Source organism: Fringilla coelebs (genome assembly GCF_963513975.1).
Source record: "Fringilla coelebs genome assembly, chromosome: 3".
NCBI lineage: Eukaryota > Metazoa > Chordata > Aves > Passeriformes > Fringillidae > Fringilla > Fringilla coelebs.
Genome location: NC_140030.1, coordinates 58,538,257 through 58,556,091, shown reverse-complemented (window position 1 = coordinate 58,556,091; position 17,835 = coordinate 58,538,257). Strand labels below are relative to the sequence as shown.

The 17,835-nt window shown below is 38.3% G+C and overlaps 1 protein-coding gene across 1 annotated transcript in view; it reads right to left on the bottom strand.

The window, feature by feature from the left end:
• The window catches only part of PLEKHG1 (pleckstrin homology and RhoGEF domain containing G1), a gene marked incomplete at its 5' end in the record, with an annotated part of 89,359 nt that extends 75,039 nt beyond the window's left edge, over positions 1–14,320 (bottom strand). Inside the window, one exon of the mRNA XM_084201688.1 lies at positions 14,272–14,320. Coding sequence (XP_084057814.1) covers positions 14,272–14,320 — 49 coding nt within the window. The remainder of the gene's footprint in view (positions 1–14,271) is intronic.
• Positions 14,321–17,835: the final 3,515 nt, after the last annotated feature.

Genomic DNA, 17,835 nt, shown 5'->3' with positions numbered 1-17,835 from the left:
CTTCTGGTAGGTAAAAAAATTAGGAAAGAAAAGAACCCACAAACCTCCAACCTTCAGGATTGTATTACACACAGGAACTAAAAACATATTGCCCATTTGTTTGGTAAGTGGTAAGTAGGCCACAGATTTCATTTTTTTTTAATTTTGAAACCTGTCCAAGCTAAAAATCTGAGCTCTTTCTGAAGCTTTGATTAGTGTTTAGATTTCAGTGGCACATACACAAAACCACCCTAGAGCCCTCCCTTGTATTTGTATTAATATTTGCAATATAACACACACAAAGAAAGAAAGGGGGGCATCTAGGTAAGAGAGAGACCAGCCTTTAGCTTCCTTCCAGTCTACTTTAGCAACAGCACCTCTCCATCAGGAGGTGCTTCTTTGGCAAAAAGCAGTCCCAATCCTTCTCTCCTTTCTAACTCTCAGCCAATCTGATTATCAGAGTTTTCAAGTACTCTGCCAAGGTACTGAGAAAAGATCACAGGATAAAGTCTAACAGCTACAACTGTGTGATTTAAGAACGAAAGTGACTTCATCAGTTCAGTACTGTTTCCTCTAATTACTGGATCATTTCCTATCTGGACATTTATAGTTTTTGATTATACAGCTGCTAAGATACCTGTGATCACAGATGACTACTATATTCAACAGCATCCAAAGTTCAAGGCAACAAAGTCAGCTCAAAGTAGCTTTTATCTTCCTTTCTGCTTAACCCTTCTAACACCCTGCTCTATTATACAGTAATGCAAGTTACTGCTTCTCTGCAAACTCACAATACCAGGGTGGTCAGGGAAGACCATTACATAAAAAAAAACACCCTGGATTTAAAAATTACCTGTAATTAAATTTTAAATGTAAGGGCTCTGTTATTTAGTAGTTTAGCATAGTTTTATTCTGTAACCTGAATGCTATTCAAAACTTTTATTATCATTTTGGACTAGCTCAGAGATTTAAACCAGGGACTGCTCCATTTTCCCTGCCAAGAGAAAAAAGAATAGAAATGTTAAAAAAAAAAAAAAAAAAAAAAAAAAGGAGAGAGAAGGAGAGATTTAAAAAGAAAAAGGGAAAAGAATGTGCATTAATTACAAGGTACTGACTGACCTGGATTAGCCTTTATTCCATGTCAGCAGAAAAGAATTCTGAACATCTGCATCAATTACAAGGACTGCTGTTCCAAGTGGACTTCTTGTGAGAAATAAATGAAGAAAATCAACTTTCGGCTTGTTTCTGTGCCTGAGTTTAACCCTGTGTAGTCTACTAATGAGATAGTACCTTTCTCACAAAGTCTTTCACATTATTTTAGGAACAGAGCAATATTCCATCTCATCAAGTTTCTGCCTTTACATACACTTTAATTCCAAATGGCTGGGGGGCCAGTTTCCCCCTATTTATTAATAATCCTAAGCATCTTAATCAAGTGGGAATAAGGAAAAAATGCCTTCTAGACAAATGAAAAGATGTGCAGGATTTCAGTGCACTCAAGCTCTAGCTCCTACATTTCTAAAAGAACATCCAAGCATTGTAAAGATTGCAAAAGAAGACATGAGAAACATATGCTGTCAGAAATCCTGCACTGCAACAACAGGCAAAAGAAGCTCCATCTGTTCAATTTACACAGTCAACAGGTACCTGTCTGAGGGCCACAACCATTTCTTCAAACAAAAGTTTAATGGTTTAAGCTAAACACACAGACATGTTCAGTCTAGAAGCAGGACTGAACTGCTGGCACAATTAGGGATAAAAATCTTTTTGTCATGGTTGATTCTACAATGTAAGTTATTGCTTAAAAGACTAAATCTCTTTCTAAACAGTAAGAGATCCCAGAAACAAAACCTTTGCAATTCAGGTCTTCAGCTTCCAAAGACCACATTTTGCAGGGGAGAGGTTCACACACTTATTGCAGTACTTCCAGGCTTTAAAAACTTCTAGACACCTCTCCAACAGCTGCAGATGAAGTGTTAATTCTCTTCATCAGGAAGTCCACAAAACTCCTGTGAGGACAAAAATTCCCACTTTTCTTCATACACCAAATCCAATAGGTAATATGTGTGTTGACAAGCAGAATTACTGCAGAAATCAGCACTGGCCGTAGAAGAAAGACCAATTAACATCTACAATCAAACCATACAGTTTTGATTACTCTTACTTTTATCATTTTCAATTTCAGCTTTATACAAGGGATGGAACTATCAAAGGTATTCAAATACAGAAAGTCTCATATGTAATGGTTTTGCAGTTCTCCATAAAATCAAAGTTAAGACAACGAAGATGTCATCTCTGCAGGGACAGACTGTGCATTAAAGCCAGATGAAACACTTAGAAGCCAAGACCTGGAAGACATTGCTAATTTGAAAATAGGTAGAAAAAAGTTAGTGACTTGCCAACTGTTACTGTACCTAGTTCAGTAGAAAGAGCACATATTCTCTAAAACTATGAAGTGTTTCAGGTAAAATACACAGTAGCAGAATTTGCTTAAATGGAAAACGTACTTCCAAATACATAATGTACTGGTAGAAAAATTATATCTGATGTATAAAGTGAAATATCAATTAGTTGTGCTTCTTGACAGATTGTAAAAACAACTATAGGCTGAAATGTTTGAACTGGGATTTTCATATATCTTTACAAAGTAACAAACTAAGTCAGCCAAATACAGTACTTGAATACATCCAGACTTGAGAAAGCTTGCCAGCATGTCTAACTTGGCAGAAAAAGATTAAGCAGGATCAAGTCTGGTCAACAGGCAGTATTTTCAGCTCTATGAGACTCAGGGGTTTTTTTGGTGGGTTGGTTGGTCGTTTTCTTAGTTTTCTGGTTCTTTTTTCTGCTTTTAATATGCATTCATTTCAGAGGAATTTTAAAGGCTTAAACCTGGAACCAAGAAGCTTTCCTGTATATCAGTGCTTACAAACACATTTGCTGTTTTATGTCAAAGGCAACCTAAATTTATTTTCTTTAAATTTAAAAATTAAAAAAAAAAATAGACATAAACCCTCTATTTTTTTCCCTCCATACAGTATCTTCAGTGTGATTTTTCCTGCCCCACAAGCTTTCCTCCTCCCCATATTCTCTGTATTTCACATTAAAGATTTCCTGGTATGACATTATCAGTGTGGCCTTTCCAGCTCTTTTATTCACATGCAGAGAAGGGTGTGGGCAACTTATAAAAGTAGCTGTAAAGTAAATATGCCTATAAACTCTGACAATTTTATAAAAGGCAGTTATTTGTCTGTATTCAGAAGTGACAACAATGCAGTGACATTTTCCCACAATAGGTAAGTGCAAACTTGGGTTTGGGTATAGTGCTCTTCAGTCACAGCTGTAATTCCATGACTTTTAAATTTGTGAACTTAAAAAGCTTGTGCAATACTTTTTATTCTTAGTAAGACTTTGATTTCCCCACCTCTCAAGGAAAGGGTCCACAGAAGCCAGCTATCCAGGTAGCCCAGCTGTCTTCTAAAAATGTGAAAATCTAAATACAGGCTCAGCACCAACAAAGAAGCAGAAAATAAAAAACCAAAAACAACCCCAAAAAACTTCTCATTTAGAAACACTACATTCTTAAAACACTAAAGAAATGTACGAAGCAGAGTCAAATCCTGCCCCATCAGGGCTCATAAAAAAAATTTACCTCTATCCAAACAAAGTCTAAACCACTATCTTCAGGCTGTTCACAAGAAAGAGGGCTCAGCACTTAAAAATGTGTTGCATTTCTGGTGGTTTTGGCTGACTCTCCTGCACCCTGATTACACAAACACAGCCCCGGCCGGGGCCAGTGCTAGCTCTGTTAGGGTCATACTGCTCCTCCCTGGTGGGCAGGAGAGCTCAGCGTAGCACAGGGCACAGCAACACGCTGGGACAGTTGGATTTAGACCACAAAACTACTCCAAAAGCACGATCTGAATCATAGCCACATGTCTGCATCTGTCTGAAAGATGTGTGGCAAAATGCACTGGAGCTGCTGTATTAATAATGTGGGTTCCAGGCAGGCCTGAGATGATGGGCAAGTCGTGGTCTGTGATGAATGCACAGTATCCATGTATGATAGAAAAGTTTAAGTCACAACAGAAGATTGCAGAGGCCCAGCTGTATATAGAATCAGTTGTCCTGATTCTAAAGCAGAAACTCTAGCTTTCTGACTTGACATAGAAGTCTCTGGTAGCAGTGTACAGAGCAACCTCCCCAGAAGCATAAAGCACTGTGAGTTCCCACTGCTGCTTCTCCAAATCAAATGAAGCTTGTCATGTCATCACGAGCCCTTCAGCTTTGGCTGTTGGCCAAAAAAACCAGTACTTTCAGTACACCTGAGGCCTTGGAGAACAGATAAACTTTATTCTTAAAAAACCTTAGGCATTAATGTAAGACCTGTTCAAAAAAGCCATCAGTCCCTGTCCCCCTGGTTGTAGCCACACCTTGCAGTAAGAGCTAAAGAACTGCAACAAAGACAGGAACTCAGGTTCTCAACAGGATTCAACTTCTTCACCATGAGAAATGCAGGCATTATTTTTGTTCAGCATTTCTCCTATGAAACACTTAAAATATTTCTAAGCACTTCATTAAGTGCACAGCATTGACAGGAAATATGCAACGAGACGAATATTTTTATTTGTAGGTCCTAAAATTACCATTTGAAGATGTAACCTGAAAGCTCAGTGCTGCAACACAACTCAGCCACATAGCTCCTCATACTCACTGATTACTCCATAGTTACAAGGAGCCACCTCCTTCCAGGATTGTAGAACAGTGCTCTTTTAAGACCAAAGTCTCAAGAAGTGGGGTCCGGGTATGTCAGAAGATGAAGGTGTGAGTTTTTTCCTTCAAGAGGTTGAAATGAGAGGGGGTGGCAAGCAGCAGAACTAACCAGCAATCTTTAATAACAAATATGGATTTAAAATACAATTAGGACACTCTTCATCAATATTTCTGAGGAGAGAAATGAGCAATGGTTCACGACAGACTTCACACTCAAGAAAGTCATCTTTCTGTCACACGTCTTCTTTCTGTCACAAGGATTGCCTAGCTAACAGCTGTCAATGGAATGGGTCTTTAAATACTTCACGTGTTTCAGCAGGTCACAAAATATTTGTGTGGTGGGGTTGAGGAGGGCAGCTTTGGGACTCCTTCCATTTCCTGTTTGAAATTTGCCAAATGATGTAAGATTAGACCAGCGCCTCTAGTTAATACTGTTACTTCTCTGAAGGGGAAAAGATCCACAAAAACTTTAGGCAGCCTTTAAACAAAAATAATGTATTTTACTACTACTCTGTTGTGAAAAAAAAAACATTAATGACATGAGAAAAATTCAATTTATACATATCATACTTACAGTGTGAAGAAGGTTCTGTGTCTTTTTGTGAGTCACTACAGAGCTCCTAGGGACGGGATCTAATACCAAGATTCTCACAGGGTAGGGATCCTAACTGGGGCCAAACCTTGAATGCAGCCATTTGCTTTTTGGGAGAGTTGTAGCCGAGTCTTATCTTCCTAAAGGATTTCCTGTTGCCTACAATTTGTATTCATATGGCAAAACCACAAAACATTCATGGCAGGACATTCCATCTTTAGAAACACTTTAGAATTACTTCAGATATGACCAGACAGAACCATCTCCTGGCCAGACATCAGGCAAAATTCCCTAACAATTAGCCTCACACATGACTTGTTTCTTCCAATATTGCTTTCCATTGTGAAACACATACCCTCTCATGAGATAAGATTTAACCATGAACATGAAATTTTTATGCAGTGAAAAGTACAAATACACAAACTGATAACCACCCTTCTTAACAAACAGACATTGAGAGCAAGCATGTGGTTTGTAACTCTCTCGACAGAAAGTAGACAAAACACAACCCAAATAACTTGATTGCCTGGCCTTCCTGAACAAGAAGAGTCCAGATTTCCTAGGACAGAGGTTAAGCTCAAATTCCTACCACCCTAATCAATTTTTTTGGTCATTCCATCATTTGAAGCACAGGCTACATTGCGTGCATATGGGAAAACAAGTGTTTACTTCACCTGGAAGCAGGGTGCCTTTTAAATTATTCTACAATATATATGTTGGAGGAGCCATTGCCAAGATGTATGTAATGTATAGAATTTATCTTAAGACCCACTCCTAAAAAAAAAAATAAAATTGTTGAGTTCTCATGTCTTGAACTGCTCCATTGGTTTTGCAGCGTATTCTGACCAAAGAGATGACCAGAAACTAATGTGGATATAATTTAAAGTATTCTGTTTGCTCTTTTGCCTGCACCACTAATGGATCTGGGTACAGTACAACAAAAGCAGCCTCCCACCTGTACTCCCCTTCCCTGCTCTCCTCAGCTTGCTGACTCTTCAAGAAGTTGACTTCGGGAGTTTGACTTATCGCTTCAAAATTTTTATTGCTCATAAAACATCAAAGCCTCCTCCCCTTCTGGTTTATCAGCAAGCAGCACTTACCCCTTTTTTAAGCTAAATATAACTACAGGGAACCAATTAAAAAAGCAAAATTACAACTAAGCTTTCCTCTGTATATATTAATCTCTCAAGTTTAAATTTAGGATATTGAGGCCTCTCAGACCACTTCTAATGTCAGTGGTATAGTTTGAAATTACTGCTAGATATAGCAGTATAACATGATATGTATATGTATACATATAACTGGGTAAATAAACTACAAAAAATAGTGATACTTACTACTAGCAGGCTTACATTTGCTATGTATATAGCACCTGCCAAAATTCTGCAGAATCAAGTGGTTAATAATGGGGAAGTACCTGTGCTGCTGCAACTCAAACAGCAAAATACGGTTTTATCTTTATTTTTACTACTTTGGATCTTTTGGTTTTAATGATATGGTCAGCACAAGACGAAAGAATGTAACCTTGACATTGTAATTTATCTTAAGAGTTTCAGCTCACTTTAATTGGTAGCAAGTAATTCATTTTTGTCTGTTATCCTTCCATGTCCTTTAAGTTACTTTGGAAGAAATATGGCTGGGGAGGAGGTGGAATCAATGAATCTGAAAACAGATTTCTGGCTTGTCAATTGAATAAAGCAGCAAGGCAAAATATAACAGAAATTCCAAAAGGGAGGGAAAAAGCACAGTTGTGGGGATGAAAACTGATTTACATTTAAGAAACTGTTGAAAGACCAGCTGCTGCTATTACTTATTTTCCATATATTAACCCCGTGCAGTTGCCAGCAATCTGGATTGTGTTTCCACACAATGAGTTGGAATATACGATAGTAAAGAAAAACACCTCAAATCACCACCACCAAAAAAACCCCAAAAAAGCCATTATGAAACTGGCAAAGGAAACTAAATCAGCATATTTAATAGGACACTTTTCATTATAACTGCCTTTTTAGGCTGTTTAAATTATTGCAGAACAGCAATTTAACACCTAGTAGCTGCTTTAACAACAATAACTGTTATGCTTGGGGACAAAGTCTTCCCAATAAAGGAATCTCAAGAGAGGCAATGGTTGTCAATCCCAACCTAGAAAGAGCAGATGCAAAGCATACTGCTAAGGTCTGTAATGACAGAATAGTACATTTATGTTTTTACTCCAGGTCATGCACAGTTAAGACTCCAGTATTAGAGTGTAACTTATGGTTGGGGCCTTTTCCAAAAACTGTTATGGTACTCAAATTATTTTTAAACACAAAAAGATAATTTAAACCTGCAATAGCTTTTTTTAGGATCAGCAGCACATTTCTGAGGTGATAAGCAAGACAGATGCTAAACATAACACAAAAATTTTAAAAACCTATTTATAAAGGAGTGTTCAATCAATCTTTTTGTCAAGCATTTTATAAACACAGCTAAGCTCAAAATAATTAATAAATTCAATAATTAGACACTGTTTATCATTCCTGATAGGAAAAGGAATTTTTACACTTCCATACACAGATAATTAGTATGCCAGTTCTTTTCTCTAGCAAGGAACCTTTGCTCCTCCAGGAATGTATGAATTGTTTCAGATTTCTCTCGATTTGAAAGATAAATTTAGAAATAAATTAATAACATTAGGACTCAGAAGGGCTTTAAAGAAACTAGCTGGTTTTCATCAAGATGCATCACATTTGACTGCTTCACACAAGCCACATTTAGCCTCCCTATATTGAACTACCCCAAACTGGTTATTTAATATGTGCATATTACGTGTGAAACATTATACACATAATTTTACATCCTGTGCAATTTATTGATACAAAAGCAAAAAAATGCATCCAACTCAACTGCTACACTTCTTAATTGCCTGAGAACTAAGAATTAGTTACCATTGAAACAGAAAAAAATATAAGAAATCCTTTGAAAATGGGATCGCTGATTTAAAAAAACCCTCTATAGTTTTCCAAACCTCAAGTTTAAGCAGTTCAGGCCACATAAACTTTTTATAATTCGTGGATGACTGGAACACTGATCTTTGGCAGGATACCAGCCAGTCAGGACACCAGGGAAAGCGCTCGGCATTTGAAGAACAAGTCATTCTACCTGTTAATGGCCCAACCTTTGTAATCAGTGACTTAATCACCATGACATTACAGCAACTGCATCGTCACTTCTGATGGGGAGCAGGCTTTACTGTACTCGAACATTTCACAATGTCCAGAACAGTCTGCCTCTCACTGCCCTTCGCTGCCCTAGATCAAGACAGCCACCTCCTCCTTCTCCTCTTCACTGAGCTGAGGAAGTTTAGAAGCCCATCCAGTTTCAGCCTGTTGGCGACCGAGAAGGAAAGTGGGACCCAGCCAGAGTGGCTCAGTGAGTAAGGCAGCTCACCAAAGTGCTTTCAGGAAAATAGCCAGTGGATTCAAGGCTGTGGTTTAACGCTTCAGGCACTAGCAGAGAACATGAGCTGCGCTGCACCCCGCAGGGGCTGCACACAGACGGCTCTTGTGAGCGCTCAACTTCTGCGGGCTGGAGGCTCACCCACACGTCAAGAGTTATGACAAGAGTCATTCTGCCTTGTGACAACAGCCTACAACCCCTTTTTCAAAGGAAGGTGTGCCACCCTCTTGCAGCGTGCATAGGGAAGCCAACAATTTAGTGAGGAGTCAGAAACAAAACATCCAATTTCATCACCCTTCCACTTCGCTTTTCTCCCATTTCCAATCAGATTTCAAATCTACTTAGGCTTCATCGCCTCCTTTTATAAAAACTAGGGTTAAGAATTTCAGATACTGTCTTTATACAGAGACCTCCTCCTCCATCAAGATATGATTCTGGGGACATTAAAAGCTGCTGCAAAATGAGGCTATGAATAGTAACTAATAACCTGGCACAGAAAGATTAAATTACTGGGGATAGTGAGGATGTAAAAAGCATGTACTATGTTTTCCCTATCACTTTTCTAGCTTCCAACCATTTTCAGCTAAAGGCCTTTCCTTAGTTTACAATGGCTCATTTATTTGGAGCTGTCTTCTCTGGTCTCCCTTTCAACTCATGATTTTTAAAAATTCACAATATTATTTTGCAGGGAAGTCCACAACTTCCACCACCTTCTGCATAAATAGCCAAGGCCTTTTATGTTCCATCTCACCCACTCAGTGTCAGCACACACATTTTTTGGGCCCATCTCAGCTCAGTGATGTACCATTAACCCTACAAGTGCGCTATCACCATAGTTTCTTATAACTTCACATGCACATAAGATCTGAGAAAGCTTTAGATAAGATGCTTCATTCTCCCATCTATTTCTGTGTTTCTTTAAAAGGGGTGCAGTAACAATAAAGTGCAACAACAACTTTCTCCCTTACACATGATGCACTGAAAGCCCACGCAGCACTGGGACAAAAGGCAGCAGGCAGCACTTATAACCCATACAACCACACCCTGGCATTCCTGCCATGAAAGAGTCAGCCTTGGCAAAATCTGGAAGTAAGAATAGTGATGCTATTTTCTTCACTGCATTTGAAGTGTACGATCCATTATGGCTGTGCTTGCATGTTTTTCCTGTGCAGCGTTGCACATTACAGCAAAAATAGCACTCAAAGCTAAGTCAGAGGAGTTACAAAACGCAATGAGACATCACAAGCAGCAACAGAAAGAGCTGGCAGGCTCCCACTAGTGCCATCAGGTACACAATGCAAGGAAAACCACTGCTTGTTGCTGCAGAATATTTTACAATGACATAAGCTTGTTGTCCACAGGGATTTGTTAGTGGCTGTTTATAAAGCCCAGGTGTAACATTCGTTTCCTTCAGGATGCAAGTGTGGACCATGAAGTCAGTAAGAGAGGATCCAGCTGTGGGAAGTCATGCCTCTTACTTAATGAAAAAGTTGGTGTGGGAAGAGGGAAAGGAAGAAGACTTTGTGGGAACTTAACTTCCTTATGTCTTCTTCAAATATGCCTACTTTAAGGCACAGAAAAACAACCAGTCAAGCTGACTGGAGAAACTGAATAAAGGTTCCCACATCCATATATATTTTCTAAGTGTTTTGCATAAAGTTACTGCTAAGGTAGTGTCCGGGTTCGGGCTGTTATTTGTCTCTGCCCAGACAAGGGTGAGATGGGCTCGCTTTTCGGGCTCCAAAAAACAAGGCTGGACTCTCAGGTTCGGTCTTCAAGGTTGTTTATTATTTCTTATCTACAAAAATTTTCTTTCTGCCCAGCCGGGGTCTGACCAGCAAGGCAGCCAAAGGCACTCTGACCGCCCACAGGGCGGTCACCTCTTTTTATAACAAAGTTTACGTAAACTATATTTATCTTTTGTCTCCAATACTTATAATTTTTATTACTAAGTGTACCTTTACTATAAACCTATCAAAAATACCTACGTCACCCGGAAAATGGAAGACAAGAAGAAGGAGGAAGAACCATGTGGCAGGCCCTAACTCCCTCCATCTTGTTCTTTTCCAACCCCCCTGTACCAAATCTTAAAAACTGTGCTTAAGCTTATAAATGTTCTATTTCTATATCTTTTACACGCCAGTGATTCTTATGTCCCCACATATAGGTGGAACATCTCTTGCAGGGTCAAAGTTGAGCCACCAGGTACTTTTTGCAACATCCCAAGGCTCCCGAGCTCCCCAAGGGTTCTCTCGGTAGCTCTGGCCTTCAGGAGAAGCGCGCTGAGTTCCCACAAGGTAGCACTTGACTGATATCCCAAAAACTGAGTCTGTAAATCTTCCAAACAGATACTAAGGTAGACCTCATCTGGTTTCTTTGAACCAAGCCTAGCTATGTTATGAACAGCTGTTCACAGGTATCAGGACAAAAAAAATTAATCCACTATCCACAGGATGAAACACTTGTGTATTACAAAAAAATTTTCAGTATCATCAAAATTTTGTTAAGCTAGAAAAAGTTTTAATCCCGTAAGACAGATGATTTGTAGTGAAAGAATTCTACAATCATTCCCCTAAATTTTTGCAAGTAACTCCTCAGCTCCAGTTACCATCATGAGCAGCCACTGTGAATCAGAGCAGCCTCTCTAAAGGAGAGAGGAGGAATTCAACCTGTGGCTGGGGTGCTCCTGTCACAGCCTCATTTCCAGTGGTTAACTATACCAGAAGTTTAAGAGCAACTTTTCAGCAAACACAAGCAGAAAAAAAAGCTAATTCCTTTGCAAGCTAAACCAGAAATACACTCAATCCACTTCCTGGTATTGACATAGTACATTGTTCTAAATGCATCCATTGTAAATAGAATATAATAGCTTTGCCAAAGGAAAATAGTTAAGCAATAGTAATACGTGGATCATGGTAGGAGTTTTTTGTTTTAATTTGTTTGTCCACCACTCCTTGATAGCTAGACAAGCTTCTTGAAAAGTATTTTTCCCTGTGTGATATGCACACACTTCCATCTTTGCAACAACCAAATCTCCAGGTCCTGGGTTTTTTCTCCTGATAGCACAAAGCAAGCATTGACATTCATAAATACAACTGTTGACTCTAAAAGGTTTGACAGAAGAGGTGTCAGAAAAGCAAACAGTCCGCCCACCCACTGGGGACCCTCGAGTCAAGGACTAAGTTACAGTAACTTAATTACAGGAAACTCCTTTTTCAATTGTCTGCTCCTGTGTGCTTCACGGCTTAACTGGAGAATATGGAGCAGTGGGTCAGGGGCAGGGAGGGGCACTGCTAGGTTAAAGCAACACTGGCTTTTTCAAAGTTTCCAGATAATCAGTCACTTGCCAACACTTTGCTCAACCCAACTTGACCCTGATGAACATTCGAGGTTAATTGTTAGAAATCTGTAACAACAAATACACCTTTTTCTTTTCTTTTGACCAATGACTGCAAGAATATTTCTTTGGGGAAAAAAACAAGCATTAATAAGTTGTTATGATTTCTGGAAATAATTACAAAAGTTTACATAAATGTTTATGCACATAAGGAGCATTGCTATTTTAATCATGAGAAATGAAACACCCACTTCTCAATTCTGACTCAGTCATACCAGCAAAATATTTCTACATACCAGTTAGCTGTATAAATGCTAAGTAAATAGAGATATATATGATCAAAGACTAACTATGGAAGTTTATCTTGTAATCCATGCTGCAGCAGCCACTGTCATATATTCCTGATCTTTTTTTCAGTAAACATTTATCATAACATCTTTGAATGTATTTATTACAATAAAACCAACACAAACTCTCATTAACTTCCAGCACTCATGACTTCATATCATTAGAATGTTTTATCTATAGTAGAGCATTTTCATCAAGACATAAAAACAGGTCTCTTAAGGGCAGTTTCATCACTATTCATTAGTTCATCTTCTTTTTTTTTAAATCTAAAAATTAGTTCTTAAAGAGCAATTAAAAACAAAGCATCCAGATTAAACCTGGATAAAGTTTTGTTTTAGTAAACATTGCGTTTGTTAAAGCACACACACAAAATCACACAGAATATTCTGAGTTGGAAGGGACCCACAAGTATCAGCAAGTGCAGCTCTAATGTGAATGGCCATACAGGGGCTAAAGCTGTGACCTTGGCATTATCAGCATCCTGCTCTAACCAACTGAGCAAGGCTCTTTCATACAAACTCTGGAATAACTTCATGACCTCTTATCATAACAAAGTACAATGATAACTGCAAATTGAAAACAAAGATTCGGAATAATCTCATCATTTTAGTTAGCTATATTGTATTGTAGGCTTTTGCTTCAAGTGAACTCCAATGCTTTTAGCATAAGCATTTATTTATAAGAATGACACACATCATGTGCATCACAGAGAGCTCAGTCTTCAAAACACTAGCTATAATTGCTTCTCCTCTTGTGTGGAGAGTACTCCCAGTAACATGTTAAGCTTTACAGTAAATTTTAAAAAGGCCTTCCACAGTTAAGCATAATCTAATACCCTTTACATGAAGAGAATTACCTTTTGCTACTATATTTGATGCACTTCTTGAAATTATTATTGCAGCCTGCTCCTCCATGCCTTTCAAATACCAAAACTGAGGTTCAAAATCTATGAACATACTTAAAACTGTATTTTGAGACTTCTGTCTTGAGGAATAGAATAAACAATCCTGAGCTGCAAACTTTAGTCAAACTAACCCACACATTTAAATCAATATAATCTTTGTATGAGGACAGCAATAATCTAGAAAGCAAGGATATACAAGCGCTACTATAGTTTTGACACAATACTCTCAGAAATGCCTCACAATGAAATACCAAACTTCCCTTCACATGAAATAGCAAATTTTTATAAAATGCTTTAATGGCACATCCAGCAGTGATTCTGGTGAAGGAATCAAGTTAGGCAGGGTTACAATTGTTTTCAAATAATGAATTTTCCCTGAAAATAAGTACCAAACCTTCAGATGTGGGAATTTAGAACTAATAGACCTCAAGAGGAAACAAAGTGGTCTGACTGAGCATTTCAAGATTCCACTAATTTAGTGAAAATCACACAGACAATTCCTCCTTGTATCAATCAACCCACATCCTAAATGTCAGCTTTGGTTCTGTGAGACACAAGTATCCCATGAAAAAAAACTGGCTTCAGTTAACAAGATCTCTTTAGCAAATGGGACAAAACATCTCCACGGCTGAAATCCTAGCAGTGTACTTCCCCATTATTATATATTTTAGTACAATCATGGATGTTGGGCTAGGGAAGGATGGAGAGGTTACTCAAAGACAAGTGAAAATTTCCTGCTCTCTAGATAAACATGCATGTATAATACTAACCCAGCTCTTCCCTTAAAATTAAGGCCAGCAAGAGAAACTCAGTCTTTAACTTCAGAAAATTCTTCACAGAATCCAAACACTTCTTTTTTTTTTTTTTTTTCAATAGACAAAAGAATGGAAGAAAACTACTAACCTTCACTTCTGGGCACAGGCTCTGTAGCACCTGGTGTTTTATCTGGCATCTCGGCAGACACAGGCTTAGTAGAACCTAATGGACACAAACCAAAGGAAAAGTTCTCCATCAAAACCAGCACGTTTCAGTAAGACACTCCCCTGCTCCACGGCCCCTGTGAAGGATGGGTTTTCAGCTTTCATCGCTTGTGTCTACATGTAAGAAGTGTAAACAGACAAACTTCTCTCAAGATTAACTGCAATACCATTCAGGAGGCTCTCAGTTGCATGTTCTACCAGGTAGGCAGGCACAAAAGGACCCTCTCATACTGTGAGCACTAATTACATAGGGTGAATTTCTGCCTTTGATTTCACACATTTTTCTGCCTCAGTTAATTTCAAGAGAGAGGTCTATGAACTGGGATGGAAGAGCTGCTTACACTCAGGTGCTGCTGAAGTTAACCATGGAGTGACCATCTGGAGGGTCACAACAGCCTGCATCAAACAGAAAATCCCACTAACTTAAAGCTTTACTGCACCAATATTTCTTCCAGCACAGCAGCGGGCAGAGAAGAAAAGGCTTCTCAGGAAGGCAGTGAACACATCTCCTCTTACAGCAACCTTATGTACCCTCTGTGGTACTGGCCAGCGGTCAACATCTGGCCAACACACAGTGGCTGGGATTTTGTATCCTCCTTTCCAGCACCTTTGAATATTTTCCCATCACCAGCAATGCTGACACTCCATTTCACATGACAGCCTCAAGATCAGACAGGATCCACCAAGACCAGACAAATCAGAACAAGGATGATCCTCTGTCTGAAGGAGTTTGTGTGCCAAGTGGGACTTCACCTCAGCTGACAATTCACACAGCTCAGTGATGTGTACACACTGTACAGAGTGCACAGCATCAGAAGTATTCAGAGCAGAGCCCTAATTCCTAATGAATTTTGAAGATTTTCAAGACAGCCATTATATCCAGAGTTATTGGAGACCTCCCTGGATAACCCTGCAGCAGAACTGAGACTGAACTCAAATAAATGGCCCTTTTTCCCTCCCTTCTAAATTACTTTGCTTTCAAATTCATATAGCTTGTTTTGAATCCTATCCTCAGACATAAAATGAAAACATTTCTGCCCTAATGTCCAATAAAGAGCTTAGGTTTACATTACAACAAAACTATACAAAATTTGTAGGCCGTTTAAGTCATAAAATAGTATTTCAGGTATGCTATCCAGAACAAGTATATTTGTCATATTTAATTCACAAATATGTAAAATACTTAGAAACATTAGACACACGTGAGCTACAATCCTGTAGCACTTCTTAGGGTAGAAATTAATTTCTATTTAGCTGATAGAAATTCTACTAGATTTTCTATATGATCTTCTAGATCAGCCAATTCATCTCTACTCAAGATAAAATCCACCATGTCTTACTCAGGAATTACTTTGTCCTTAACATGGATGTTTCATCCACACAACAGTACATTTACTGAAGACTGTGAGCTAGCTAAGCATCTTCTCTAACTCCCCCAAATTAATAGCTGTAATGCTTATCCACCTGAAGGTCTGGGTTTATGAGTTCATAAAACACAGCTGGACAGTGCCGCAAACTGAACAAACAAGTGTGACCACAACAGAGGCTTAAACAACTATAAAAACCTCGAGGTCTCCAAACTCCTTTATAAATCTGCTGTAAAACAGAACCTGCTCTCCACAAGACAATTAAAAAATAAATTTGTTCTTCAAAGAGATTACTCAAATTTAATTATCTGTGCTTATCATCACTAAGCAGTTGGCTAGAACAAATACACCAACTGATTCTAAAGCTTGGCAAGCTCATGTCAAACCCTCTGCAGTCAATGATGCACTACATCTTCTCAGAACATTACACAGGTTTATAAATCAAATTTCAGCTATCCAGTGATTTACTAGTAAAGTTGATAGGAACCAGTTAATCACACAATATATTTGAAACAAGAAATTTCATCAATAAATACTATATTTACTTTCTGTGATTAATTTTAAAGTACAAAACCCATTTTATTTAAATTTTAAATAAATCATTTAATATCACTTATTCAGGAAAAAATATGTTAAAAATGGAAAAACACAGATATCCGCACATTTGTTTTCTGGTTTTGGTTGGTTGGAATTGCATAGACTTGAAATAAACATGTTAAGTAAACTTCACCATGAAGATGCTCACAGAATCACTTGCTGAGATATTAATGACAAAAAAGAAAATAAATCAGTAGTCTCAGAAATAATTTTAGGCTTCTTCACTGACATTCTGTAGAGGTGCTAAACGCAAGCAAGAAAAAACAGACCTTTTTTTCTTGCCTCTTCTGCCCTGATTTTTATTTACATAAGTCAAACCTTTCCTTGTCCAAAGTAGGCCACCCTTTTCAACTTGGCCTTCTAAGGAAGTGACAGCCTTGCTTTTCTGTTATCTAAACTGAAAACCAGAAAGCAATTTTACTGCAAGTAAGACACACCCCAACAGTCATTCATCCGAATTTAATGGAGTTCCTGTGCTTATCCCTTGCTATGGAGAATGACCTATCATTCCCAGTAGAAAACCAAGTGGGATTCAAATGGGCGTTGAATGACCTTGTCATTTTTAATAATGGAATAGTAACTTGAAACCTGGATCGTTCAATTACTGCACACAAACCAAGGTATTTATTGAACAGGTTCAGACCTGCCACTGCTGCAACAACTCTGTCTTAACAGATCTTTTGGATAATCCATGGCAGTTTTAAAAACTACAGTTTAAAAACTACAATGGTTTTCTGCAGACTTGCCAGTTTAGCAGCTCTGCATTACAGAACATGATAGCAAGGGCTTAACATAGCTACAACAGTTCAAAGAAAGTCAGCTTCTGTGCCTAGAAAAGTGCATATTCAGAACAATGCCTCAAAATTGTCACACCTCCAAGATCCCTGCATCCAGCTGTTAAGCTGACACTGCCAGGTCCACCCCTAAACCATGTCCCTAAGTGCCATATCTATGTGTCTTTTAAATATCTCCATGTGTTTCCACCTCTTCCCTGGTGAGCCTGTTTCAATGCTTGAAAAACCCTTTCCATAAAGAATTTTTCCCCCAAAGATTCTTGTCACTGTCTGTAATGGTTTTTAGTAATGAAACAGTCTGAAATTTGTTGCTGCTTTTTCTCAGGCTTACAGGAGATTAGTTGTACCAGAATTGTACAACCAGGTGTAAACACGACACAGTCTTCAGCACTTTTCTAACTCATTATCAACTGAAAACATTACATCTAAAAACTGAGGTCCAGTAACGTGGCACAGAAAAGTATTTTATTACTTCTTTAGAAAGTACACAAATCTATATATTGTTAAAAATACCTTTCCCCCTTTCTGTCTCATTAATGCAGACCAGTTCCATGCTATTGCTAGAAATTGCAGAATATACCTGAAAACTTAAAAAAAAAATAAATACAGAACTCTACTGTTGTTTTCTGCAACACACCAAGTTTTGAATTATTAAAAAAATAGAAGTCACTGCTGAGCAGTCCTTCATTTATAAAATTCCTCCTTTTCATCTAGGAAGGAAATCTCTGA